Source organism: Pomacea canaliculata, linkage group LG3 (assembly GCF_003073045.1).
Source record: "Pomacea canaliculata isolate SZHN2017 linkage group LG3, ASM307304v1, whole genome shotgun sequence".
Taxonomy (NCBI): Eukaryota; Metazoa; Mollusca; class Gastropoda; order Architaenioglossa; family Ampullariidae; genus Pomacea; species Pomacea canaliculata.
The window spans coordinates 7406530-7419577 of NC_037592.1; the positions used below are offsets into that span (position 1 = coordinate 7406530).

The 13048-nt window shown below is 37.3% G+C and overlaps 1 protein-coding gene across 1 annotated transcript in view; it reads right to left on the reverse strand.

Annotated features, from left to right (window-relative positions):
* The window catches only part of LOC112558770 (myotubularin-related protein 13-like), a 79728-nt gene that overhangs the window by 21453 nt on the left and 45227 nt on the right, over window positions 1–13048 (reverse strand). The window contains exons 15-30 of the mRNA XM_025229425.1: window positions 7947–7990; window positions 7181–7279; window positions 6796–6947; window positions 6442–6607; window positions 5929–6078; window positions 5471–5539; window positions 4980–5180; window positions 4564–4677; window positions 4024–4211; window positions 3453–3619; window positions 3021–3094; window positions 2329–2524; window positions 2033–2166; window positions 1339–1514; window positions 583–764; window positions 272–331 (exon numbers count right to left, since the gene is read on the reverse strand). Of these exons, the coding sequence (XP_025085210.1) occupies window positions 272–331; window positions 583–764; window positions 1339–1514; window positions 2033–2166; window positions 2329–2524; window positions 3021–3094; window positions 3453–3619; window positions 4024–4211; window positions 4564–4677; window positions 4980–5180; window positions 5471–5539; window positions 5929–6078; window positions 6442–6607; window positions 6796–6947; window positions 7181–7279; window positions 7947–7990 (2172 nt within the window). The remainder of the gene's footprint in view (window positions 1–271; window positions 332–582; window positions 765–1338; window positions 1515–2032; window positions 2167–2328; window positions 2525–3020; window positions 3095–3452; window positions 3620–4023; window positions 4212–4563; window positions 4678–4979; window positions 5181–5470; window positions 5540–5928; window positions 6079–6441; window positions 6608–6795; window positions 6948–7180; window positions 7280–7946; window positions 7991–13048) is intronic.

Here is a 13048-nt window from a genome sequence, read left to right on the forward strand (position 1 = left end):
AGCAAACATGGCTGGACTTTCTGATGACATAACTCAAAAATGCCCAACAGCAAGATGCTGATGTTAATTACAAATTAAAACTTGTAAACAGCTTTATATAGAATTACAATTTTAGCTTTCCCCTGCCCTGATACATGCTTCAGAAAGTTTCTGGTAAGTTTTGTTGCTGCTATCACTCAAATTGAACACACTGTTATTTCATAATTCAACCAAAGAACCAAAAACATGAGGGTATAAAAGCTTCAACAAATGCTGAACATGGCAAGTTTACCATCAAAATCAGGCTCTGACAAAAATTCCTGCACATCCACAAAGTGCTGGTAACCGTACACTGCAACATGGGGAACAAATCACCCACATCACTACACTTGTCCTCAATGTTTTTCCATTTACAGCTAGTATGTGGGTGCTTACATCGTGTCATTTACAACTAAAGTTATTACTACGATCACTGATTCATCTGTTCATTCAATTGCATCCTGTTTCAACATACACACAAGCAGGATTGTACACAAACAATCCCACCTACACACCCAGTACACCATTTACACTTGTCAAAGTTTAATGCAGAACATGGACTACCTGATATTTCATCAAAGACCTCACTTCCTGGTCTGTCAGACTCACTGTCGGATGAGCGGGGAGAAGTGTTCCTTCGTGGCTGTGGTGGTGTGGGTAGGATGTACTTCTGCTTGTTATGTGACTGCTTTGACCGCAGTCCTGCCTTTTGTGCTGTCTTCAGCAGTGTTCGTTTGGCAAAATGCCTGGCAGGAGATATAATAAAGCAAAACTGCAAACACTTCTGCTAGACAAGGGGTAAAAATCCTGAGTTGTGTTCCTAAGAATGCAGGAAAATTGCTGGACACTGCTGTTATTAATTTGTACTTTCCAACTTGAGATCATTGTCACTGACATCATGCATCTACTTCCAATTGTCTCTGAGTTTGTGCTTTATCATCTTATTTCTGGCCATTAACCCACCAATGTTGCTTCATAGATGCATACGATGAAGGCAAGAGCCCAGTAGATGGTATTATGCTTTTTCCAGATCAGTTGCAATATGTATAGTAAGAAAAGTGCATACAAACTTGCTAAATTGTTTGCTACAATTATGTCTCTTTAATTTAATCGCACTAATGAGTATCTTTAGGGACAGTGACACCACTGAGTAGGCATTATCTTTAAGTAAAGTGACATCAGTCAGCAGGCATCTTTAGGGACACCAGTGAGTTCATGTCAGTTAATTCTTGACTACGCATTAGGACTCCTGTGACAATTTAAAAAATGAAAACCCAGAGAAGCTCACATCTGCATGACACAAGGAGCTGTTACACTAACCTGAGTGAGGCATTCTTCTCCTTGTTCTTATGATGAGAAACAGACTGCTGGACTGCATGCCCAGTGAAGGCAAAGGTCTCAAAAATGGTGGAGGGATTTCTCACTTTGTTGATCAGTTTTCGAAGAGTCTCCACATTCTCAGATCCCACTTCTTCGTCAAATGCTACTTTCAGCAACTATGGACAAATAAAAATTCACAATATTAACCAGTCAACTGTTGTCATGCCACTTCCCTCCTCACTCCCTATCCTCAACATGCACATGCACACACAAGCACATGAAAGTGCATTCCCCTAAAAATGCAAACATACAACATGCGCAGATGTGACACATCTTCCCCCATTTAAGGCAGAACAAAAATGGAAGAAATTCATTCCTGGTTATTCTAGCAATTATGCTTTTGAAATCTTGTAATATTATGAAGCTGAAGGCAAAAGGTTTGAAAAAAACACATCATGGTGAAAGCATGACACAGACCATGATTTTTTTTAAAGTATTTGTAACATCAGGAGCATTTACTGATACTTTAAACCCCAGATACCAGGATGCATACATCTTAAGTTATGCTGTAAACAAACAACTGTATATGTGTACCTGGAGAGTGGAAAATCTTCTCTCAAAAACTATTCGTAAACATCATAAACAGCAATTATTTCAGGAAAAAGTATAATTTAATAAACCCCTGAATGTGTACCTGAAAGATGTTGGATCTCAACTGTAAGCCCTCCTGCAAATACTGGTCTATATGCGGCATATAATGCACACTTATTTTCTTCTCTTTTATCAATGTAGACACAGGAAAGCAGCGAATCACCACCTGCTCACTCACTGCACACAGATATATTATATGAAAGCACACTGCAGAGAGAGTCTAATGAATTTAACTCTGCAAAAACTGCAAGTAATGTAAGTGAACTTTATGAGAAAAAAAAAAGCTTTCAAAATGACAACTGTAGGAGTTATTTCAAAATAAAATGATTCACTAATCACCATAGGGATCACACGGTGTGCCCTTGAAAATAATTCTGTATGTCGTGAGAAAAACAGCTCCCTCTGCTGGAATAAGGGAGGGACCACCCAGGATACCTCCCAGACCATCCTCACGACCATCCTGGAGCAGGTAAGCTCTCAGTCCTTCCATGACAATCTCCTCTCCAGGTAATAACGTAGGTGTCAAGATCTTGGGCTGTAGATGACAAATGATATTATGAAAGTGAAAACCTGCATTAAGTGCCCATGGAAATGATGGGTCATGTTACAGAAACGATTAATGGAAAGCTTATGTCAACTTATGATTGTGTATCATATGGGCTGTCCTGACATATAAGCAACAAATCATGCTACCAAGGTCACAGATTATATTTTGTAGAATGCTGAAGTAGAAATGATAACAAATTCTGTGAGTTGTTCACATGTCATGTCTACACATGAAAAGAATAGATCATATACATATATAATTATGTCAGATGTATGTTGGCCTTTCTGTGTGCTGAAAATAACAAATCATGTGATTGATTTATGTTTCAGATATAAAAACAGCAGGTGACATGGGCTGGTCATGATGCAAGAATGGTGAGACATGCTACTGGTCTTGCGGTGCAAGGATTCACTTTTCATCGTGCCTACAGCTCTATTTGTCATTCCCCTCTTCCACATAATGCAGCCCTTTCTGTGACTCTCACCTTTTGTATAGGTGGTAGGCGCTTGCTCTCTCTGTTCACAGCTTCCAGTGTTTCAAGATGCATAGCAATAACACCTGATGTATAGAAAAAAACCAAAAACAACCCACATCCAGAAGGGGGTTAATTTTATTCAGGGGACTTAATCAAAACAGCAAATTACTTGTTTGTTACTCTGTGCTTTGACCCAATCCACTGTACTGTTTTATCAATAACTTCAATCCCACCCTTATTTTTCCATTTTCCACATTCCATTTATCTACGGTAAAACTATAAAATGAAAAAAAACAACAACAACAACAACAAAGAGAAAATGGAAAAAAATTGTTATATTTTATTTGTAGTTATCACAACCATTTTGCAGGTCTTAACAAATGCCAAAATGTCTACACAACACTGACTTGAGAACTGACAAGATATGACAATCACAAATACCTGGGACCATTTGATGGAGGGATTTGACGTGATCTTGAGTGACACCCCCCTCTGCACACACCTTGTCCACAAACCGTGATACGAACCGAATGACGGACGACGCTACATCTGCTGTTTCTGTCTCATCAAAGCCACTTTCTGCATCACAGCTATCACTTTCTCCAATGCTGCAAAAAAAGCCTTGCATTTAAACATGAGTTATCATGGAAGCAAATGCAGAAATTCTATTTATCCTAAATACTGATACAAATTTTTTTTAGTTTGGTTCTGTTGAAGAGGATATGGGGACGAAATCTTTTAAGAGGATACCAGGAACCCATCATAGTGAAAAGGGTTGCTTAGCAAATGTAGGATAGTTAACATAAGTGGTTCATCATGTCTAATGAATAGCATACAACTGCTAACCTGTTATCACTATCTGTCTGTATCTGATGACAATATCAATCATGATGGTATATATTTAAAAAGAATCAGTCATCTTAATTGCTATGACAGGTATCACCTGTCCTTGACTAAAATTATTGTTGTTTTGCATCCATAAGCTTTGGCTAGCATCAATATCCTTCCTCACCTTGCTGTCACAGTGCTGCTGTTCTCTCCATCGTAGTGGCCACTGGACACAGAGCGACTAGCGTCTAGTGGAACACGCAGGTATACCATGCGGTTTGCATAGTGGATAGCTTGACTAAACACCGTGGACTCTTCGTTGTTGACCATCTCCTCGTGTTGTGAATTGCTCATTGTTGGCCATACTCTCATCTGCAACACATTTATTTTTCTATTTGGAATGTTGTGGTTTTCATTTGACTGCAAACATCTTGCACAGTCAGTTTTTAAAAAAAATTCAGGGGAGATCATTTTGTTAACCAATGAGGAAATTTTACTAAGCTTGCAATATAGTTACAGCAGCAGGCTGAATCATGAATCAATAAAAGCTCTTCCATCTAAAATTTAAAAAAACCTGCCCCATCACTTCACTGAAGCAGTAGCACTTTTTTGCATTTTTTTTTGCACAATGATCCTTTTGATCAGTCTGCTAAACAAGGATCTCATGTCAGAATAATAAATAAAAATTCATAATAATAGGGTTCACAATTAACTATCTACATACCTGTTCTGCCGCAATTTCAAGAGCACTTATTTCCCTCGGCCGCAAAGAAATGGTAGTCGGCTTGCGAGGTTCTGGTGTTAGAGAATTTGGCCTGTTCCATAAGTTATCTCCATTCTGAAAATATCAGCACAAGATAGCCTTGCATGTTTCATCACAAAACATTGTTTCCATTGCAGTTACTGTTCCTAGAAAGTATAAGCTATCTAAATGAAAGAACTGAATAAAAAAATGTCTCCTAATTTTTTGAAAAATCAGGGCACACTCATGCTAACACATATGCAGAACTCCCCCAATTTTTTTAAAAGTGTTCATAAATCTTACTATTAAACATCGACAACTGATGAAAAGTGAACCAGGTCTACCTAAACTAAAGCCACCAAAACATCCACCATGTAACAGCAAATAAATTCACTCACCTCTCTCGGCGATGTTGGACTCATGGCTCCCTCCCTGGCTTTTTCACTGACTAGATGCTCTTCATACTGCATTAAGTACAGTTGACGAATCTGCTTCTGGACATCTAGGTAGAATGACTGCTCCCAGAATGATAAGCTGCCCCACACTGCATGATCTTGTATACATGTGTATGCAAACTGTATCACACCTGTGCACAATTTCTGTGCGAATAGCAGAAAAAAACAAATTACTTAAACAGTGCATGTGTGTGTATATATATATATGTGTGTGTGAGAGAGATTTGGGGTGCAATGAACACAGAGAGAGAGAGAGAAATTGTGTAATTGTGTGAGTCTTAGATTTTGAGGCAGAGCAATATTATCAAAAGTCTGGTTTGGTAGCAGAATTTTGAAAATACTACTCTGCCTCAAAAATTACCAGACGAAGAAATTAAAATGTCATGACCAGAATGCCTCAACGTCATGTGTAAATCTAAAGAGCGCCTTCTCACCCGACAGAATGCTGTAGCAAGGGGAAGGATATTGTATGCAACACCATTTTCGTCCATAACAGAGTCATTCTGGGGAAGAAAAGAAGAAAGTAGAATGCGTACACTTCCTTATACACCTGTTTATAGTTACAGAAAGTGATGCTACCTTTATAAGCAAACTGTCAGATACATATCCAAATAAAGGAAAATTGTATGAAAATAACAAAATAACACTTTAATATTACACTGCTGAATAGCTTTCATCCAAAATGAAAGAAATAAAGAAAAAAAAGAAGAAAAAAACAAAATGAAAGATTGTCATCTTTCTTCTTTCTGTTTCTTTCTCGCCTGCATCCACTAGCACACACACACACATATATATACACACAAAGGAGCATTATGCACTTAATGCACATACTCATCCCATCCTCATGTTTGCAAAAAAATTACACAATTTTTTTTTTAGTGTGAATTACTACCTGAAGCGCACAGTTAAGCAGCTTGACTATAAGATCGAACTGTTGATGCTCAAGCATGGCTCTATTGGCATGGATATGAAGGCTCAGCTCCTGAGTCAAGGCCAATCTGGATACTCTGTTCTTTAGTGCGCGTAATACTGCTGGGAATATCTGCGCAAGCCAAGTGAGACTCGTAGACAAGAAATAAAAACTAAACTTGAATAAATACATTTTCTCAAACATGCAGACAAATAACATGTTCAGCAAATATAAAATAAAATGAACAACCTTTCAGACAAGGGAAGAACATATCGTAAAGGCACAAGATTTCCCTACCCGGTCTCAATATAACGACTGCATAATCATGGATTCAGAAAACATGGAAGCAGCAAGCCTGCTGGCTAAGTTGGTAGACGTCTTTTCTTTTTCATTAATGTAATGATGAAAGCAATGAAACAAAACATTCATCAAATCTGGACATCAGTGAAACACTCTGGGCAAAAGTTCAACATCAATGACCCTTAAAATTCTTACGATTCTTGCATCGGAGATCTTATTATCCATGATGAAGGAGATACAGTTTTTGAGCACTTCTAGCCTTCTAGCATTATTTTCCACTAATCGTTGGCGATCTGTGGTAAAGGAAAGTGATGGTCCAATTGGTACAATTCTCATTTGGTATGGTCGTACATTGGCTATTCTGTAACCAAAAGAGTGACAATGCATTTATTCAACCATTACTAAATTACTACACCTTATAAATAAGTTGTGAATTTTAAAAAACAAAACTAGTAATTGGGGCAGATATACCACTCTGCTAGATTCACTTAAAAAAAAATAATGCCTATATTGAAAATATAAAAAATGAGCTGGTAAAATAAAACATACTTTGACTTGACATTCTTGTATGTGCCTTCCTCGATAAGGTCTTGCACTATCCGCAAATCCAGGGTAGGAAATGGAGGCTGATGAATACGGGCATGGGCTCCTTCAGTTGGACGTGGAACCTTGGGCACATATGGCTGTGGATTTGGATATTCCTGTTTCACGGAAAATCGTTCGTTAATGTAATTTGTTTGGAGCAAATCTGGTGAGTTACCAATCTCCTTGCACTAAAATGTAGATCAAAGCTTTCACAAATTTGTAAACTCTCTAGCTATTTATTCATAAATAAAAATAGAAGCAGAGGTTAAAAAGACAGGGTTATTAAAATTTCAGGAATACGTGCGAGGAAAACACACACAGACACACACACACATAAAAGAAGCACAACATTGAGGTAGAGTTGATGTGCCAAATCTTTGATGTTTTCAGCCACTTTTTCATGGTCGGACTGCTCCAAGTGCAGTTGCTCTGGCATTGTGGCATAAACCTGCAATTCACATCTTTTGCAATCTGTACAGCAAAATCGATCAAAAATTTGTTTTCTCTCTGTTAGCGCTAGGTGCAATTTAATATTCAGAAGTATCACGGACAATACCAAGGATCAAGTACCGAGCAAGTTATACACGTTATTCCAATGTAGATGCAGAAACAGGTAAAATATAAAAAATGTCTTTGTTCCAAATGTATAGATTAAAACATCTATTTCAGCGGTTCTCAACCTGCTGGGGCACGCGCTTACATAGGGGGCACGAAGGTGGTCATTTTTTTTTAGTTTCTTATACCGTATTATGTGAAAGCTTTACATTGCTGGCTAAGGGGGGGCAATCCCTAAACGCGTGGATGTACCTTTGTTTCGTCAGGGGGCGTCACAAGTCACAAGGTTGAGAACCGCTGATCTATTTGGATACATATTAAAACCAAACATACTTTTGCCTGAAGAAAATCATGATATAGGAGGTCATAAGACCATAGTAATATTATTTCAGGAGACTGAGGCCTAACCTGAAAACTCAACATTTAGACTGCAGGTTTTCATTGAACAACATTCCAAAAATCAAAGATCTACAAAATCAGTTAATGACATCACGAAAAATGTTTACAGTGCAGAAAACTGAAACAAAGGCAAATTAACTAACTGAAGACAAACCTCTAACCTCATCAAAAATATCCACAGACTCTGTTATGGAGTGTCCCCTCTCTGCAACACATTATAGGCACTGAATGCCATTCCACCCATGCACACGCACAGGAGCAAAGTCATCTTCTACCATTCCTTCGATGACCAAGAAAGCTTGCCTGCAGACAGAATGTGTCATGAATCCATGCTGTTATCATAATCACCATCAACACTGCCACAACCAAACAACTTCTTACCAGTAAAAGTATCTTTTAAATACAGAACATTACAACAAGGTTTTTCTTTTAATTAAAATCATGACTCCAACGCCCGGATTTAATTAAAGATAAACGACAATGATTCAGTCGCCCATGGATCACGCCCTTGTAGTTCTTCAACTGACCTTATGGAAGGTAATAAAGGGATCAGGGTGGATGCGAATGATGGATTTGAGGCAAGTTCTGTAGCCAGCAAATAACTCAGCAAACATCTCGGATCATTGAATACTGCTCTAATCTCCTTGTCCTAGCAAATAAAAGAAATAAGAAATTAAGAAGTGAAACTGTTTACCCCTCATATAACAGCCACATATTTATTTATATAATGTATGAAAATAATATAAATTTACTTAATCTTTAGTTAAAAAAACATCTATCCAGAGAACACACATCAAAATTCATAAGAGAGCCTGCATTGAATAAATTTTTCACTGATTGTGTTTATATTTGCGTACATATTTTGGTCATGTTTATTTAGCTATCTTGAACCCATTTCCTGCATTCAGTACCTTGTATGCTTTACATGTGCGATTATATGCCTTACACAAACATGCAATGTAAAAAAAAAATAGAAGACACTTTCATATATAATGCCGCCCGACTCTCTTCCTGTGCATAAGGCATTTAATTTAATCAAAATTACTTGATAGGATTAGTACATCTTTAACAACAAACCTCACACAACCCTGTAAAAACATGTTTTCTTTGTACAGATTTACTCGTTGCAAATAAGGTGAAAGTTTTCTGGGTGATGGCGGGAAAATGGCATAGTCAGCAGACAGCAAATTCTGGTAGTAAAATCTGAACGATCAGATAGATGAAAAAATACATATCTATTGTTGACAGGGGTCTTTGGTCAATTGAACCTTTATTTGTTTGGGAGAGAAACACTGAATGGAAAGAAAATTAAGCCAAGCTATCCTACAGATGGATTTTTTTTCGGACAAATGGTCTTGTCAAAACCAGTGAATATCTTAAATAAACCCTTTTGTTCAGTCAGGATTATGCAAAGGCAACTTTTATCTGCAATAACTAATCTCTTCTACAATATTCTTATCTCCTTTGATAAATAGATATAATCTCTTAATAATCTTCATTAAGTTGTAGCTTATTAAGTAATTCTTATTATCTAAGTATCAGCTTTACCACCTGTTCTGATCTGTCCCTTATCTATATTAATATTAGGTCTAGTCTCATTTTTGATAATAATGAGAGAAAATAATGAGAGAAAAAGACACCAAGCTTTTCGCAACAAAAACACTATTCCTGCAAATCTAAAATATATTTTGCTGAAATCTAAGCATATTTCAGCAAATACACACCTCAACAGAAAGCATCCAAAATGTGAAAAGTGTGAAATGAAACCCCTACCATGTTTTAAACACCTTTTGGCCCTTAGAGAGCATGGGTCTCCGAGGGATGGGTGGAATTTTAACACATTCGTATACGAATATCTCCTCCATCCAGATTCCACCAATATATAACATCAAGCTGCCACACAAAATGAGGACAAAAGTATAGAGTGTAAAATTAAATAATGTTTCTAACAGTTTTACCTTCCAAAAACAACCTGTATATCAGTCAACCATTGTTTGCCCTTCCTTCACAACAGGGATGCGGATGGGATGGGAGAATTTATAGCTGCTGACCATATGCATATATAACCTAAGGCAAAAATAAACAGGTAATACATTTCGAGATTTGCTTAGTTTAATTAACATAGATGGACTCTAGTTGAGAAAATAGCTTCTTTATACCTCTGTTAATGTCAGTTTTTAATTTATTGCCATAGTTCTTAGTACTGAGATACAAATAGAACAACACTGACCAGATCCACAACCTGGGCTTACAAGAGTCAAGCCATAGGACCCCAGCACCTTACCTTGAAGGGTGTTGAGGGGTTATTAAGCAACCTCAAGCAAAAGCTGAGCAGCAAGATGGGTATATAAACATAGCTAAATATGAAAAATGATGAAAAAGGTAAAGCACATGCATTTATAAATAAGTACACAAAATGTGTACATTTCCTGGCCTTTCATCTACTACAGACTTTACAACCACTCATACAGGAAGATATATTTCTACAGTTTCTACTAACATAGAAAAGAAGTCTAAAATCTAAAATTATTTACTAAAAATCAATATTATAGATATGGCAATATATATGAAATATCAAAAATATATCAAATCATATAGACCATAACTAAAACATGCAGTGGAGTACAATATAAGTAATATGACAAATCAACTTTATTTTTGTTATACTAAAAGGTGACTGCTTGAACTATAAATTGAATGACAATAAAAATCTAGAGTTTGGGAGCGGGTTAGAAAATAATTACAAAATAAGCTTTTGTTAAACGGCACCTTTTATCTGGTTAACTTCATCATTTTGAGAGCTGAAACTTTTCTGATGATTTAATATAGCACAAAGGTGCTATGATGATAAGGATTTTATCAAACACTGTTTGCTAAAACTTGTAGTTTTCTGTGAGCATGTCATTTCCAGCAATCCAAAAAATGCCATCAATTCTTTCGACTGCTAATTCATGACTCACAAAAATCTAAAAAACAAAAATTCCAGGTGATGCAAGTACCTGTACTTGAGCGGATAGTGGAGTGCGATGCATAGCTCATGCATGCTGCAGATGGTAGTGAGTCGTGCCAATAGCTGTCTGAGAAGTTAAAAGGAAGTTATCTTATGCGTGTCTGTTAGTGCAGCTACACAGTATTGTGATTGCATTGTTGATTCCTGAAACAGATGAAAGAAAATAATTCTGGATAAGTGTTGATTGCTCTTGAGGCTTGTGTTTCATGCATATGCCAGCAGCAAAGTAAGTTTTTGAGACAAAGTACAAAAAACAAAACACTAGCAAATAAGAGATACAAGAAAGTGAGCTTGGGAAGGAGAGAAACATCTTTGCATACATCCATTCAGCGAAAATGACTGGGAATAAATTACGTTCCAACAAGCAATCGAGCCTGTAATTATTTCCCTTTGATGCACTGGATCTCAACTGACCACCCCGCCCCGTCCCCCCAATCTCTTCAGATAAAAGAGTTACAAATGATGCCAATTTTAATATCATTATTTTAATCACAGAATCTAGATGATTGCTGTATGCTGGCTTTACAGAACCACTGCCCACCGCGATAAAACAGCTTACCCATTGTGACTCAAAGAAGAGAGCAAGTGCTGAGGATGAGTCTCATCATGGCTGATATGAAGAGTAGAACTGAGTGGAGGCTGCAACTGCCTGTGCAGTCAACCTGCCCCAATGGGAGAAACGTACCTGCGCAGACCACCTGTGCAACATGTATGTACTCACAAATGCACTACATATGGAAAGGAAAGGATGGCCACTAGTTATGTATTAAAAATCTCTGACTGACTATAAATGCAGGCTGCATGTGGTTATGTTTTAAAAATAAAAAGAAGAAATGCCTCAAGTAGTAAAACCAATTCATGTAATCGATTCACAGACATGAAGTCATTTGAGAGTCCCAGATTCTTTCAATAAGAAAACTATAAGAAAAATAAGGCCTCACATAGGCTTTATTTTTTACCTTAAGACTAGCCTTACTTGAAATATCCAAAGAAAGGTGATCGCAAGTGGTCAAAGTTATATATATAGTTAATTCATTGAACACTGCTTCACATTTCGTTTACCCAGACCTTGACCTTTTATATAAACCCAGATGAAAGGCTTTCTGAGTAGTATTTTCTCTCACATTTTCTCCACCACACACCCTTTTATATGAACTTAACTTTTACATATACCGTGGATAGTGTAATGACGCTAATTTTATTTTTTATTATCTAGACGCTTCCCATCCATCAATACTGAATGTAGCCTCTACTCATCTCACCATCACTCTAGTATTGTGTAAATGAAAGTAATATCTTTGCCTCCTCCGCCTTCTTGTTATCTGCTCTCTTTCTTTGTCGAAGTAATAGATTGCTAAAATCTGCAGGTAATATATATGATTGTCACATAGCATACCAGAAGGGGAGCACTGATTGTATGTCCAGCCCTAGTACATGTTGCAATCATGAGAGTCTCAATTTAGAACTCTGGCATTGTTCGTCCAGTATTAGACAGTGCTCCCTGTAGACTAATCCCCCAGACTAGTTACTGTGTACTCATCAAATCAATAATCCAGGTCCAATAACCTTTTCGCTCACTCACACGCCCACACCCACTAGTACTACAGCCCTGTTACAAACAGGTGACCTACTACAGGATCTAATACAATTTATTACCCTCATTTCATCAAGTTCGGCATATAATCACATACAATTCTTTTCAAACCTCACTCTTGGTTCTTATCAATAAATAGTTTGCATAAAAATTAACTATCACACACAAATTCTAATGGATTTCTGCGCACCAACCCTCCTCTCTCCTCCTTTTTGGTTATTCAGTGCCGGTATGCAAGGAACAATAACAGAAGATCACTGCTCATATACTAATTATCCACACAACAAGACCAACTAAGTACCGGCAGTCTACGGTCCCGCAGTAATCAACTTAAAGGTAAGAAATATCCACTGAATAAGTGAGCTCTCAAGCACTATTCCTCCTCTCAACCTTGTGCAACGCTGCAAAGTGCTTTCAATAAACTTAAACTGCTACCCAATACGACCTCACGTTAAGATGTTTACTAGCGACTTATATTGCTGGCTGATGTATATTTGTTGTGTAGACGACTGCGTAAGAACTTTTCGCTATTCTCAGTCAGTTTACTCGTCTCGATAAGAGTTTTAGAAACAGAAACGAAACCAAAACATGATCATATGCTATTGCGCCTCTGACACTTCCCCTCCTAACTTTTCCCTCGAAAACCCCCACAGAAATTA